Consider the following 16,301-nt stretch of genomic DNA (forward strand, 5'->3'; position numbering starts at 1 on the left):
CCGTCTTATTTGTGTATAAATGTAAATTATGTAAAATAAAAATTAAAAACTAAAACATTATTTATGATAAAATATGTTTATGTGTTATATTTCATATACTGTAAAATCCTGAATTTTCGTGGAATATTTATTTTCGGTACTCTTGATCTATGAATTCATATGTTCACGAGAAAATGAAACATTAACTTTGAGATGGAGTTTTAGCAATAAAGAATTTAGTGAGTGCTATTTATCCAGGAAATGAATTGTCAACGAAAATTTATGTTTCATGGAAAACTGTTTTGGCCACAGAAAATAGATGATTTTACAGTTTGTAGAATTTGATGCGAATGATAAATCACGTGATCTACTACGTGACGTCATAAGAATTTGACTTGTCTTGTAGTTTCTCCAATAATTCTTATATAAAACGTGTTTATACTATTGACCAGTATATCTATTTTTTTCGTGTTCAGATCACAAAAGAGCGCCAATTTGACTGGATCTAATTATTAACAACTTAAAAACTTTCTCTAACGACTAAAATTGGACTCTAGACATCTCAACTGTACATAAATCTCAGGTTCCTGTGCAGTAGACCAGGATAGGCCTATACACATAAAAACTGCAACTAATTTCAGCTCTCAGCGATAAACATCAGAAATGGTATAAACTACGAGACTTGGTTAGGCTAACCTGTCTATATTGACACCCTGTGGTACACAACCTATTAATAGACTAAACTGTCTATACTGACAGGCTGTGGGACACAACCATTTGATCAGACTAACCTGTTTATACTGACAAACTGTGGGACACAACCGATTGATCAAACTAAACTGTCTATACTGTCAGACTGTGTGGACATAACCGATTGATCAAACTAAACTGTCTATACTGAAAGGCTGTGGGACACAACCATTTGATCAGACTAAACTGTCTATACTGACAGGCTGTGGGACACAACCATTTGATCAGACTAACCTGTCTATACTGACAGACTGTGGGACACAACCGATTGATCAGACTAAACTGTCTATACTGACATGCTGTGGGACACAACCATTTGATCGGACTAACCTGTCTATACTGACATACTGTGGGACACAACCGATTGATCAGACTAAACTGTCTATACTGACAGGCTGTGGGACACAACCATTTGATCGGACTAACCTGTCTATACTGACATGACAGACTGTGGGACACAACCGATTGATCAGACTAAACTGTCTATACTGACAGGCTGTGGGACACAACCATTTGAGCAGACTAACCTGTCTATACTGACAGACTGTGGGACACAACCGACTGATCAGACTAAACTGTCTATACTGACAGGCTGTGGGACACAACCATTTGAGCAGACTAACCTGTCTATACTGACAGACTGTGGGACACAACCGATTGATCAGACTAACCTGTCTTTATTGACACCTGTGGTACACAACCTATTGGTTTGACTTACCTGTCTGTATTAAAACCCTGTATTACACAACCTATTGATAGACTAACCTGTTTATACTGACAGACCGCGGAACCCAGTCTTCTTGTTAGCTAAACCTGTCTTTATTGACAAGCTATGTGACATAACCAATTTGACTTACCTGTCTATATTGACAGACTGTGGTACACAACCTATTGGGTTGACTTACCTGTCTATACTGACAGGTTGTGGTACACAACCTATTGGGTTGACTTACCTGTCTATACTGACAGACTGTGGTACACAACTTATTGGGTTGACTTACCTGTCTATATTTGCAGACTGTGGTACACAACCTATTGGGTTGACTTACCTGTCTATACTGACAGACTGTGGTACACAACCTATTGGGTTGACTTACCTGTCTATACTGACAGACTGTGGTACACAACCTATTGGGTTGACTTACCTGTCTATATTTGCAGACTGTGGTACACAACCTATTGGGTTGACTTACCTGTCTATACTGACAGACTGTGGTACACAACCTATTGGGTTGACTTACCTGTCTATACTGACAGACTGTGGTACACAACCTATTGGGTTGACTTACCTGTCTATATTTGCAGACTGTGGTACACAACCTATTGGGTTGACTTACTGGTCTATATTGGTAGACTGTGGTACAAAACCTGTTGGGTTGACTTACCTGTCTATATTTGCAGACTGTGGTACACAACCTATTGGGTTGACTTACCTGTCTATACTGACAGGTTGTGGTACACAACCTATTGGGTTGACTTACCTGTCTATACTGACAGACTGTGGTACACAACTTATTGGGTTGACTTACCTGTCTATATTTGCAGACTGTGGTACACAACCTATTGGCTTGACTTACCTGTCTATACTGACAGACTGTGGTACACAACCTATTGGGTTGACTTACCTGTCTATACTGACAGACTGTGGTACACAACCTATTGGGTTGACTTACCTGTCTATATTTGCAGACTGTGGTACACAACCTATTGGGTTGACTTACCTGTCTATATTGGTAGACTGTGGTACAAAACCTGTTGGGTTGACTTACCTGTCTATATTTGCAGACTGTGGTACACAACCTATTGGGTTGACTTACCTGTCTATACTGACAGACTGTGGTACACAACCTATTGGGATGTCTTACGATGATAATGTCCCATTTTCTCGCATTGTTTTATCTGCAAAACCAAATAATATAGAAATAAGAGTTAGTCTCCCTACCCACAATCTATATCTGTATGATTTCCTCAGTTTTTACAAATCCTCGAAAAAGACAATATTTCAATTATTTACAACAGTACTTCTGAAGAATAACATTATGATGGGAAGTGTTGTTGTTTTCTTTCGTTCGTTTTTTTCTAATTTCTATAATTATTCTTCAAAGTTTAATCATTTTCTGTAGATAATTTATAGCAAAATTCTAACAAAGTTATAACTAAAGACAACTCATGGATATTTTTTGAAAATAATTTAAATTCCTGAAACTGAAAATTGTAAATTAAGACTGTTCATCTGATAATGAAAGTACATGATGTTGCCACAATAAGTTTGTTGGGTTCAATATCATTTCACATTCTTTTACTTCGGGAAGGGCAGCATATTGGTTCCAAACATTCCTCAATGGCTTAACCGTCGGGTAAAGTTGCAAATAAAGTATTTTACTGAAGTGAAATTTGACTAATTTTGATAGCTATGTTTCCGTCCCCGTGCTGGAAATATGAGTTATACTGGTAAAAGGTTTCCTCCTACTTAAGAACAGAAACTTAACCAACACTTTGATACCTGGGCGGACACAATTTCTCTATCCATGGGTCAGTTGTATCATGAAAAGTGTCCGAAGTCCCTAACGTTTCCAAGTGTAGATACCCACGTGCCTTCCTTACACGGTCACTTGATTATACAGTCACGTGACTGACACTCAGACCACAGACGAGGTACATAAAAAGGGAAATTTAGACGAACACTTATCTTTTTTTATTAAATAACCCAGTTATTTCTGGATTTATTTCACAATTAGAGAAAATTGGTAATAAACACAATATTAAACTGATTTAATTCACCTGGTCAAAATATAACAAAGATCTTTAAAAGTTCGTTTCTCTTGTCACCCCCTTTGTTCGTTTTCATCACTAAGGACTGGCGCCAGGGAAAAGTTATGATGACGGTATAAGTATGAAAACACTTACGGTTCATCCTTTTTCACACTCTTCTACTTGACCAAATAAGACTGGTTTCAGAAACATCACCTAGAGAGGACTTAACAATAAGGAAGACATGTATTTGATTTGAGATATCCAGATGCTGAAGTACACGTGCTAGGTTAAAATGTGTGTTATGACTGTACATATAAAACACTGATTGTTGGATCTCCGTCAGTCATCATTATTCGTAGTGTTTTGCGAAGTTATCATAACTGACCAGTGATATGTTATTTTAGAGGCGGTGTCTCGCTACCTTACTGAACAACGTACGGGAGGTCCGTCACATCCTATTCGGAATAATAAGGGTGCAGTGTCATACACAAGAACACACTCGCATCAGCACAGAATGGCCTGGGTCTCGGCTTCATTCAAAACGGTCAGGGAGCGTCGAAACACCCACTTGTGTCCGTAGGTTACGTGAACTAACACCCCGAGCTATTTCAGACCGGTTTGACCGATACATGAGGATTTGATTGCAGTGCATTATAGTTGTTAGGCAGTATATGACATCTTTATACATCGGAAAATAAATGTGATATTATTCTCGATCCCCAACAAGCATCAACATATGTTTCGAGGGGAAAAGTATCGACCAAAGGGTTAGGGTTGTCACACAGGAAGTGTGCTACATTCTGAGGTCCCAACAGTAGTATAGACGACCCATCAACATTGAAAACAGACATGGTTTTAAGGTGGAACTATCACTCATTGATGGCCATTTCAAAGGGTTTTAACTCCTGAAGTAGCATTGCGTTACTGATTCTAATAGCATGGCTGTATCTAACAACTCATTTTCCACAAATAGTTACATGACTTAAATGAAAAGGATGCATCAGCGGGACAATTTCGGAACACGCCTACATTGCTTGTGGCGGGACAATTTCGGAACACCCCTACATTGCATGTGGTAGTTTGTATCTAACATTTGTTGCAAACGAAAAGACGTCAGGTATAGCACCCACCCCCCTCTAAAAAACCCCATAAAACTGTCAAAGCTCAAAGACATAAATCCGCCTGGCACTGCTTAAAACGAAATTCCGCCATTCAAGTTGTGCCGATACATTATGGTTGTAGGTTTCCATATATGACCCAGAAACTAAGATCAAGGATAGTTCGAGCTTTATTAATTAATCAATTTATTTATTTATTTTGTTAATTGGGTTTACGTCCACTATTATGGCCTTCGGCCTTTCAGCGGATGTTGGATTCGGAGTTAGCTCCCTTATGTACACTAGGGAAGTAGAGAACTAAGGGAGGGAACCGGTCTAGATTTCGCTGTTGGCTAGTAATTCGCCAGTTTTTAAGTCTACGTCATATATCTAATAGTATATTCAATTTATTGACTTCTCCTACTCAACTTTATTGTCTATGTCGATTTCATTCACTCATTGTTCAAGATCACATCACAAATTTATGTCGCCATCTATCTATTTTTCTGACATAAATTACAAACGTTTTGTCGAGCTCATAAACTCATATTAAATATAATGAAAATTTCATACCAAAGTCTTTTGTTGATTGTTTTTAAGAACTTTTATTCTATTGACATTACCAACACGAATAAAATTATCTGAAAAAGGATTATATTTTCGAAAATTCTCCGAAATGCACATATACATGTAACAGTATATGCTATTTGCAGCTACCCGTAATATCCGTTTTTAATCAAAATAGTTACCGCTGATATATCTGAAATATTTCATTGGCTGATTCACAAGCTGCAAGTGTATGAGATTTCTCGCATTCTTATAAGTAATAACTATACAATTAAAAGTAAGTTTATTCTTTGTACGGACATTAAAACAATACTTTGCTTAACAAGCCTATTGGTTGTAATACATAACCATTGTCCCCTTAATGGACCACCTGAGATCAATTAAAAATAACGCAATTTCGTTTTCCGTATTCCAAATTTCCCACGCACGTGATTCACAGTCAGGAGAGAAATTGGGACGAATAGCTAATCTCAGTACGTGGGTCTAAGTATAGACACATGACATTTTTTCTTTTCTCACTTAGGCACATTAGTATATATACACTCTATTCATGGAAAACTGACGCTTTCTTACGGATTCGCGGAAACAGAAACGGACGATTTCAGAAAGCTTCGATAATCTTAAAAATAATGATAAGACAAATCTTTGCATTGAGTTGATACTGAGATTGAGGTTTTTTTCACGAGTAATGTCTTGTAATTAGGGGCAAATCTCAGATGCTGATTACAAATATCAGAGTAAAACCTCCTCCTTTTCTACAAAATTTTGTTGCGTATGTTTGAATTTTATACACAGTATTATAATGAATGATATTTCACATCTCTGTGACAATTCAGAATATTTGTTCGTTAGTTCACGCCGTAACAGACAGGGTCATATTAAGGTGTTCGAGGGTGCAGGGGAGCCTCCTGTCATCTAACATGGGTCATGCATTCTAGTTCTTACCGTTATCATTAAACGTAGACACAGGATGTTTCGTAAGGGTCACCGTGATCAGCACAATACTCATTCATATCAACTAAAAAAAGATTTCGCCATCCCGATCAAATATGACACAAACGTTGTGGGTTTTTTAGTGGATAATTTTTCTTTTTTGTTTTGGTTAAATATTGACAATGACGTGGTTGGATATTGACAGTAAAATAGGATTCAAATACAAGTTCTGAGATATCTTTAATAAATCTTTTTAAATGATAAAAAAATGGATGGACAGCACGGAAACTTGATTTAATACAATGGATACCAATGTTCCGGAAAGTATTTTGTTATTGTGTTTAACGAAAAAAGTTGAAAGTGAAAATGAAAGGAAAAACAGGATTTTGATTGTACATATCATTCTAAGTTCATGTAATCAGCATACTAATAGTAGATGACGTCTGTTTGTGTGCTGGGTACTCTGCCCTGTAAACAGCCAGGGTGATTTTGAGATTTCCTTGTAGTAGCTGGTGACTTCCTAACTGAACAACAGAAGAAAGGCCCGTCGCATATTACCCAACCCAGAACAAAAGATCACAGCCACGAGAGCATAAACGGCCACGGACAGGGAGCATAGAACATCGGATAACAAGCTACGGTTTTAGGCCAACGTTCTACCAACTTAGATATCGAGACCCCTAAACAAGATACTTGTCGAGGCCTCAAAACAGCAGATGTTCTTGAAGAGTGAAAGTCCTTTGCTTTCACAGGCGACACCCGCCATGTAGATATTAGATGAGAGAGATGAATAATTGTATCTTCAAATTGCACTGGTTGACTCAAAAACTGCATCGGAAAAGATCCACTAACTCATAAGATTACTTTCGTTTCCCGAGTATATTATCAAAACTTCCGGATAGTGTCATTCGTCGCACGTACCACAGTCGTCTGGGTTTTTTTTTATTACTGCGATGGAAACTGAGTTATTGTAGTTGTCCTTGTTTGCCTCCTTAATTAGCAGTTAGAGTTTAGAAACTGTCCAGAAAAAAGGAATCCAGAAAAAAAAACACCTCCATACAGGGTGATAAAAAGCTACCTAGGTAAGTAGGTCAGATCACCCAGGTTTAATACCAAAGTTTTAAGGCCAAGCAATGTTTAATACTAAAGTTTTAAGGCCAAGCAATGCTAAATACTAAAGTTTTAAGGCCAAGCAATGTTTAATACCAAAGTTTTAAGACCAAGCAATGTTTAATATCAAAGTTGTAAGGCCAAGCAATGTTTAATACCAAAGTTTTAAGACCAAGCAATGTTTAATACCAAAGTTTTAAGACCAAGCAATGTTTAATACCGAAGTTTTAAGACCAACCAATGTTTAATACCAAAGTTGTAATGCCAAGCAATATTTAATATCAAAGTTGTAAGGCCAAGCAATGTCTAATACCAAAGTTGTAAGGCCAAGCAATGTTTAATACCAAAGTTGTAAGGCCAAGCAATATTTAATATCAAAGTTGTAAGGCCAAGCAATATTTAATATCAAAGTTTAAGACCAAGCAATATTTAATATCAAAGTTTTAAGGTCAAGCAATGTTTAATACCAAAGTTGTAAGGCCAAGCAATATCTAAACATTGCGGAAACACGAGACAAAATCATGGTGATATGTAAAATTGGAGACACACGGCACATAATCCGGATGATGTAGAGAAGCGGCTGACATACGAAACATAACCCTGATATGTAGAAATGGGGACACAGGAGACAAAATCCTGATGATATGGTGAAGTGAAAACATACGAGACATAATCCTGGTGGTTTGGAGAAGAGGAGACATACGAGACATAATCCTGGTGGTTTGGAGAAGTGAAAACATACGAGACATAATCCTGATGGTATGGAGAAGTGGAGACATACGAGACATAATCCTGGTGGTTTGGAGAAGAGGAGACATACGAGACATAATCCTGATGGTATGGAGAAGTGAAGACACACGAGACATAATCCTGATGGTATGGAGAAGTAGAGACAAACGAGACAAGATACCAGGATGTACATGTATTAATTCGTTCCCTGATTATATAAGTCATTACCTGAAGCCTATCTAAGCAGTTTGTATGATGGTCAGTGTAACCTTATCTTGTTGTAAGCAGCTGAATCTGTTACGATTTATGTGTGTAAGACCATGTCCATAACTCAAATACCACTCAATCCTTGGTTACCTGTTAGCTAATGTGTAATAGTACTTAATCAGTTTATTAACATGGCTAGTATAAATACGACCAGATTTCTAGCCAGTAGGTATCGGTTCCTGAAGGCATGTGAGTGTTCCATCTCTCCATAGCCTACATCTCAATAAACACCCGAACAGCTTTTGGGCTTCTCCACTCATCACCAAACGAAACAAAGTCTCATTCTGGTTGGTAGTTGTTTACGAGTATATGGTGGAAGTGGTTGGTTGTCTTGCCGTGGGTGGTTGTTTTGGAGTTGTGGTTGCGATGGATGGTTGTCATGGAGTGAGTGGTTGTTTTGGCGCGGGTGGTTGTCTTGGAGTGGATTGTTGTCTTGGAGTTGTGGTTGCGATGGATGGTTGTCATGGAGTGAGTGATTGTCTAGGAGTTGGTGGTTGGCTTGGATTTGGAAGTTGAGATTGGTGGTTGTCCTGGAATGTATAGTTGTCTTGGAGTTAGTAGTTGTTTTTTAGTATGTGGTTTGAGTGGGTGGTTGTCTTGTAGGTGGTTGTTGGAGTGGAATGCTGTCCTGGAATGGGTGGTTGTTTTGACGTGGTTGGTTGTCTTGCAGTGGGTTGTTGTCTAAGCATGTGTGGTTGTCTTTGAGTGGATTGCTGTCCTGGAGTTGGTGGTTGAGATGAATGGTTGTCTTGACGTGGGTGGCTGTCTTGGAAGTGGTGGTTGGAGTTGGTGTTTGTCTTTGAGTTGGTGGTTGGAGTTGGTGGATGTCTTGGAGTTGTTGGTTGGAGTTGGTGGTTGTCTTGGAGTTGGTGGTTGGAGTTGGTAGTTGTCTTGGATTTGGTGATGGGAGTTGGTGGTTGTTTTGGAGTTGGTGGTTGTCTTGGAGTTGGTGGTTGTCTTGGAGTTGGTGGTTAAAGTTGGTGGATGTCTTGGAGTTGATGGTTGTCTTGGAGTTGATGGTTGTCTTGGAGTTGGTGGTTGGAGTTGGTGGATGACTTGGTGTTGGTGGTTGGAGTTGATGGTTGTTTTGGAGTTGGTGGTTGTCTTGGAGATGGTGGTTGTCTAGGAGTTGATGGTTGGAGTTGGTGGTTGTTTTGAAGTTGGTGGTTGTCTTGGAGTTGGTGGTTGTCTAGGAGTTGATGGTTGGAGTTGGTGGATGTCTTGAATTGGTGGTTGGAGTTGGTGGTTGGAGTTGGTGGTTGTCTTGGAGTTGGTGATTGTCTTGGAGTAGGTGGTTGTCTTGGCGTAGATGGTTGTCTTGGAGTTGGTGGTTGGAGTTTGTGGTGGTTGTCTTGGAATTGGTGGATGTCTTGGAGTAGGTGGTTGTCTTGGAGTAGGTGGTTGTCTTGGCGTAGATGGTTGTCTTGGAGTTGGTGGTTGGAGTTGGTAGTTGTCTTGGAGTTGGTGATTGAAGTTGGTGGTTGTCTTGGAGTTGGTGGTTGTTTTGGAGTTGGTGGTTGTCTAGGAGTTGATGGTTGGAGTTGGTGGATGTCTTGGAGTTGGTGGTTGGAGTAGGTGGATGTCTTGAATTGGTGGTTGGAATTGGTGGTTGGAGTTGGTGGTTGTCTAGGAGTTGATGGTTGGAGTTGGTGGATGTCTTGGAGTTGGTGGTTGGAGTAGGTGGATGTCTTGAATTGGTGGTTGGAATTGGTGGTTGGAGTTGGTGGTTGGAGTTGGTGGTTGTCTTGGAGTTGGTGATTGCCTTGGAGTAGGTGGTTGTCTTGGCGTAGATGGTTGTCTTGGAGTTGGTGGTTGGAGTTGGTGGTTGTCTTGGAGTTGGTGGTTGTCTTGGAGTAGGTGGTTGTCTTGGAGAAGGTGGTTGTCTTGGAGTTGATGGTTGTCTTGGAGTTGGTGATTGTCTTGGAGTAGGTGGTTGTCTTGGCGTAGATGGTTGTCTTGGAGTTGGTGGTTGGAGTTGGTGGTTGTCTTGGAGTTGGTGGTTGGAGTTGGTGGTTGTCTTGGAGTTGGTGGATGTCTTGGAGTAGGTGGTTGTCTTGGCGTAGATGGTTGTCTTGGAGTTGGTGGTTGGAGTTTGTGGTGGTTGTCTTGGAATTGGTGGATGTCTTGGAGTAGGTGGTTGTCTTGGAGTAGGTGGTTGTCTTGGCGTAGATGGTTGTCTTGGAGTTGGTGGTTGGAGTTGGTAGTTGTCTCGGAGTTGGTGGTTGGAGTTGGTGGTTGTCTTGGAGTTGGTGGTTGTCTTGGAGTTGGTGGTTGTCTTGGAGTAGGTGGTTGTCTTGGCGTAGATGGTTGTCTTGGAGTTGGTGGTTGGAGTTGGTGGATGTCTTGGAGTTGATGGTTGTCTTGGAGTTGGTGGATGTCTTGGAGTAGGTGGTTCTCTTGGAGTAGGTGGTTGTCTTGGAGTTGATGGTTGTCTTGGAGTTGATGGTTGTCTTGGAGTTGGTGGTTGTCTTGGAGTTGGTGGTTATAGTTGGTGGTTGTCTTGGAGTTGGTGGTTGGAGTTGGTAGTTGTCTTGGAGTTGGTGGTTGCAGTTGGTAGTTGTCTTGGAGTTAATGGTAATAATAATGATAGTTAAAAGCACAACTCGTCAACGGCTGCTACAATGAGTAAACGGATAAATTGACCATATATTAACTAAGACTTATTTCTCAAGGAGTGATCTATTTTTAGTATTTAACAGATTTCAAGTTTGTGAGTTGTCTAATTGTGTTTTAAACGGAACACAATGTTTCTCTTTAGGGCTTGTTGCAGGAAGTGCAAATTAAAAGCTGCCACATTAATATTAAAAAAAACCCCGAATACCGCTGTGTCCAATACAAAACTGAAACTGAAACGCTTTGCCTATTATCGATTAGTTTGTAATTTGGACTATTTACATCATTGTCCGATTTTTTTATGTAAATGACCGTAGCGACGATACAACAACTGAATTTAATGATCTGGACACACAGGGACGTTCTACAAGGTTAACCTAACGAAACAGAAGCTGTTAAACTCCATCCCATATTATCTGCTCAAGGACTGTCCGCCATATTGCCGATATCATACTGAAAAAACTTCTAAAGTTTATTATTCAAAACACCAAAAACTTATCGTTTTTTTTCCTTAAGAAGCAAGCTAAACGCTGAATTATTTATAACTTAGTATGTATCCCGCACAATGTACATTAATTCAATCGAAAATTTAGATTCCATGTTTTATACAGTTAAAACATCAATATAAAAATACATTTTACCAGTTTGCTTGTAATATTCGTTCAAAACACCAATACCAAATTTATGCGTCAGATTTTCAAGCGTTTATTAAAGCAATGACTTGGGAATTCGAGGATTACAAGAGTACCCAAGAAATCATTAAAATTAGAAAAACGCCAATATTGACACTTTTTCAGTAATACAAGAACGATTCTTTGCGAAAAAGCAATGTTGTAAGGTAAACACAAGAAGAAACACGATCAAATGATTAGTAAATTGCAAAATTGTGGTAGTCACTGCTGGTGGACTTATAGGCAAAGAGTTTTACAGCCAAGTGCATGTCACGTTTTGATTCATTCGAATAGTGGCACGGTTCAGAATATGTAAATACACATTTATTTGTTCAAATATTTTCTGATATATGAAAATAATGAAATTTATTGAATTGTGCGTCTAATGCACTCCTCTCCATTCAATATTTTTTACTTCTATTTTAATCACTTTTGATTTCCCTCAGCCGCCTCATAGGCTTCAAAATTTGGGCCCTCAGCATCACTGATGAGTCCTAGAAGGATGAAACACCTGTATGATGTAGCATCACTGATGAGTCCTAGAAGGATGAAACAGCTGCATGATGTAGCATCACCGATGAGTCCTAGAAGGATTAAACACCTGTATGATGTAGCATTACTGATGAGTCCTAGAAGGATGAAACACCTGTATGATGTAGCATCACTGATGAGTCCTAGAAGGATGAAACACCTGTATGATGTAGCATTACTGATGAGTCCTAGAAAGACGAAACAGCTGTATGATGTAGCATCACTGATGAGTCCTAGATGGACGAAACACCTGTATGATGCAGTTTTGTCCATTGTTTGATTCTAATTTATCTGACTCTGATTTTTTGTATTTAAAAGTACTATTCACTTGTGTGTCTTTGTACTATTTTTAAAATGCTGTTGACGTTGAAAGGTAGTTTCGAGACCGAATATGTTATAGTCACGGGCCTAATACGAATCGAACTGAAAGTAAGTACATGTACCGAGAAAATTAAATTTCATAACCAGTTTTGAGAAGTTAGGAAATGTCCTTTGATTTGTAAACATAAACACAAATCACAGATGCAACACATGGGATGTGGAACAAGGGTTGCCATGAAACCATATAGATAATTATATATAAAAAGTATTTAGAGATTATTATATGACCATTTTGATATCACACCCCTTATCAGCCGATATCAGCCCGAGGATCCCGATATCAGCCCGAGGGTTCCGATATCAGCCCGAGGATCCCGATATCAGCCCGAGGGTTCCGATATCAGCCCGAGGGTCCCGATATCAGCCCGAGGATCCCGATATCAGCCCGAGGATCCCGATATCAGCCCGAGGGTTCCGATATCAGCCCGAGGGTTCCGATATCAGCCCGAGGATCCCGATATCAGCCCGAGGATCCCGATATCAGCCCGAGGGTTCCGATATCAGCCTGAGGGTTCCGATATCAGCCCGAGGGTCCCGATTTCAGCCCGAGGGCTGATGACTCCGAGAGATGATATCAGGACTCGGGGGTGATTAGGGGTGTAGAATCAAAATGGTCATGCAATAGTCTTTTATCATATATATTTTAGAAAATTAACCAGAGAAAAACAATAATCTTTTGGGTATATCATTTAATCAACGTTATAACGGCAATGATACACTATTTACTGAGTTTACGTTCGCAAAGGAAAGCAGCAAGAGTGCCTCCTATAAAACAATTCAGAAACAGCAATTTGATTGGGAGTCTAGTTTCATTTTCGAAAGAAAAGAAAAACATTTCTTGCAGGCCAACGATATTTATGTTCAAATTAGACAGCGATAAGCGAAAGCGGTAAATTTTTTTAATAGATGGGATGTGATATCACTTTCAAGGAGGATTGATATCACTTTAGGGGGTGTGATATGACTTCAGGGGTAGTGATATCACTTTCAAGGAGGATTGATATCACTTTAGGGGGTGTGATATCACTTCAGAGGGCGTGATATCACTTCAGGGAGTGTGATATCACATCAGTGTAACTGCAGAGACGAAAGGCCGTATACACATTTTTCAGAGATCATCGACTCATGGACATTACTTGCTGCTGGGATCTCCGAAGCACAAAACTTTGCTTTCGGTACTCATCGGACTCGCGAAAAAAAGTCAAATATGTTCCGAATGAACATGAAGAAGAATGAAAATGGAGAGAGGAAAACGACAAAGGAAATTCCGACGCATCAACAGAACATTTATCTAAACATAGATTCGATTAATTTAGGGCAATATATTAACAAAAAAAGGATGTACACGGTAGACTCCTGAAAAAGTACAAGGAGGGCAAGACAAGATGTTCCGAAAGGTTCAACGTCTTCTGCTTCATCGACGACAACCGCTATGTAAATTTTCGTCAATCCAAGTAAGAAATGTCACGTTCTTAAATGAGAACAAGGTAAACAATAACAGAACGAACAAGTATACAAATGAGCATGAAGCAAGGTCAGCTCGAGGAAACAGAAAATCACAATCAGATGATTTTAACGGCAACAAAAGTTGGCGATTTGCTGACGAATTTGTTGCTACATTGGAGTAAACGACTGATCATCCAAATTCGAATTTGCATGAAATGTCCTCGTCGGTAATGAAATGTTACCAAGGTCACTGTGTCGGTTTATCACGTGTGGTGCATCCTCAGTCAAAAACACTGGAGTCAGCTGTCAAATACAATCCGGAAGCTTTCGGCTGATTTTAACCTACAGTTCAAGTGCACAAGTACATATATGTACTGTTGTGATTCAGTTGTTCATTGTTGGCAAAAGTGGTATTCATCCGCTACTTCGGCAATGGAATATAATCGAGTTTTAAATTAATATATATTTATCAAAATCAATTCCGGTACATCAGGAAACTTAGTAAATGTTGGGAAATTGTTTAAATGTCAACTTTTAATGGTTTCCATAATGCAGCCGGCAGTGCGAATATAACAAAAACAAAACGTATATAAATACACGCGACAAAGGGATTGGACATTAGGCAGAGCCTATATAAAAAGATCCATAACACAGTTTTACGACTCAAGTCACATTTTACAAACAATAGCATACTCAAGGTAGATATAAGACATTGAAGATTATATATATCGCTGTGTCCAATACAAAACTAAACGTTTAAAAAATGTGCAAAGAAACGATTTTAGTAAATTATTTGGTATTCATTGGTGTCATAGTAAAATTATCAGACGCGGAAATAAATTTTGAAAAAATTAAATAAAAAAAAGTGTCTCGACTAAGCCTCGAACCCTCATTCACAATCGAGAGGTGCCTTGTTCAAAATTAGATAGTTACGACACCATTAATTTACAGACTGCTTGCTCAACATACAGAAGGGAGGTAACCTATAGATAACCCGATAGTATCTTTCTACTTAAGGAAAACGTAGCCGATGAGTTGATGGTGATTGAAGCAGTGAACTATAGACTCTTCAGTCATTCGAATGCTTTTCCAGCAAAACGTAGTAATTGTTTAGACGATTGCAAAATATGATAACAAGCAGTAATCCGTGCCTGAAGCGCGGAAGTGTTTTGAAATTGTTATGTCCAAGTTCCAAGAGACATGACCTTTATTCACATGTATGAAACATTTCTTGATTGCCTTTGTATCATTTCTAAAAAGAGTTGATCAATCTTTCTTAAATTAATTTTTTACTGATTTGTAGAACGTGAAACGAATAACTGTTGGAGCATTTCAATTTTTTTTTCAAGTCACGTACATTCAACATGTGGAACCTATTATTTGCATTTTGTTATTTATCAGTGCAGGGAGACAAAATAAATTAATTTACCCTCTTTTTGATATAGTTAACAATGTTGATTTGATTTGTGTTCAAAACTGAAAAAAATGAAGGATAACTAAAAACCAAACACTTCTTCTGCTTCATCGCCGACACCTGCCAAGTAAACCTTGGTCAGTCGAAGTAAGTAATGTCACGTTCTCAAATGAGAACAAGGTATATAACAACAGCACCAACAGGCAAACTAACGTCCAGTTTCATATTGCACAAAGAAATAAAAAAATATTTCTCCATGAAATAATTTTGGTGACCGTAAAAATTTCCCATAATTTTCAATAACCTGCATCTTTTGAAACCGGGTGGTATGTCTTTGTCCGTCAAATGACGATATCTTGTACGTAAATCGTGATATTGGGAACAGGCCCTTAGATATCGAAGTCCCTGCGACATGTTTATTATACAGCTTGATGGAAAGCTGTTCTTATTGGTTTCGTTGAAGGAAAAGATCGAGATAAGCGGTCGATGAGGAAAAGTCTGTTGTGTGTTTGATTTCCGATCTAGGGCGGGGAGGGTATATACTGAGGACGTGGTAAATAAATCTTTGAACAGAACTTTGCGACCTGTTTGATAAGATCTTCGATAAATTCAGCATCGTATGAAAACAAAAGTACAGCTAACAAGGTGCACAGTTAGTTCCCATACGTGTGCCGATAGTCTGTTCGAAGAACTTAGCACCAAGCTTGATGAAGATGTTGTCAACTGGAAACTCGATACATCTCATGATTTCCTCCATCGTAGTGTATTGAAAAAAAAATTGAAGAAAGGTTGGGACCCTTCCTACATACCCCCCTTGATCAAGCTTGATTGTGTAACAGGAAAACTATACATGTCTCGCCAGGGGACAGAACTATTCACTGGTAAGAACGCTTAACTATAGGCCTAAAGTGAGGCTGTGTCAAGGACACGAGGAAGAAGAAAATATCAAAATTTGATAGAGACAGCAGGTACTTACACCTTCCCGTTGAACAGTTTTACTTTACACATTCCTTAAAACGTACAACCTACAGTACATGTACCTCATATAATAGAACTAGA

At 38.9% G+C, this 16,301-nt stretch overlaps 1 protein-coding gene across 1 annotated transcript; it reads right to left on the minus strand.

Moving 5' to 3' along the window:
• Positions 1-9,157: 9,157 nt before the first annotated feature.
• LOC132564629 (mucin-2-like) lies at positions 9,158-15,999 on the minus strand. The gene is made up of 3 exons (XM_060229275.1): positions 15,909-15,999; positions 15,258-15,304; positions 9,158-10,747 (listed from the first exon to the last, which is right to left on the minus strand). Exons 1-3 carry the CDS (start codon positions 15,997-15,999, stop codon positions 9,158-9,160), a joined length of 1,728 nt encoding a protein of 575 aa, XP_060085258.1.
• Positions 16,000-16,301: the final 302 nt, after the last annotated feature.

This window comes from Ylistrum balloti, unplaced genomic scaffold, assembly GCF_031769215.1.
Source record: "Ylistrum balloti isolate Yb309-2 unplaced genomic scaffold, AGI_CSIRO_Ybal_v1 Utg369680, whole genome shotgun sequence".
NCBI lineage: Eukaryota > Metazoa > Mollusca > Bivalvia > Pectinida > Pectinidae > Ylistrum > Ylistrum balloti.

Coding starts and splice junctions, on each gene's coding strand:
- LOC132564629 (XM_060229275.1), bottom strand. CDS start 15,999: ATGGAGGAAATCATGAGATGTATCGAGTTTCCAGTTGACAACATCTTC. Junction 15,305..15,908: donor CGAACAGACTATCGGCACAC/GTATGGGAACTA, acceptor CATTTTTTTCAG/TTTTGAACACAAATCAAATC. Junction 10,748..15,257: donor TTAACTATATCAAAAAGAGG/GTAAATTAATTT, acceptor ATTAACTCCAAG/ACAACTACCAACTGCAACCA.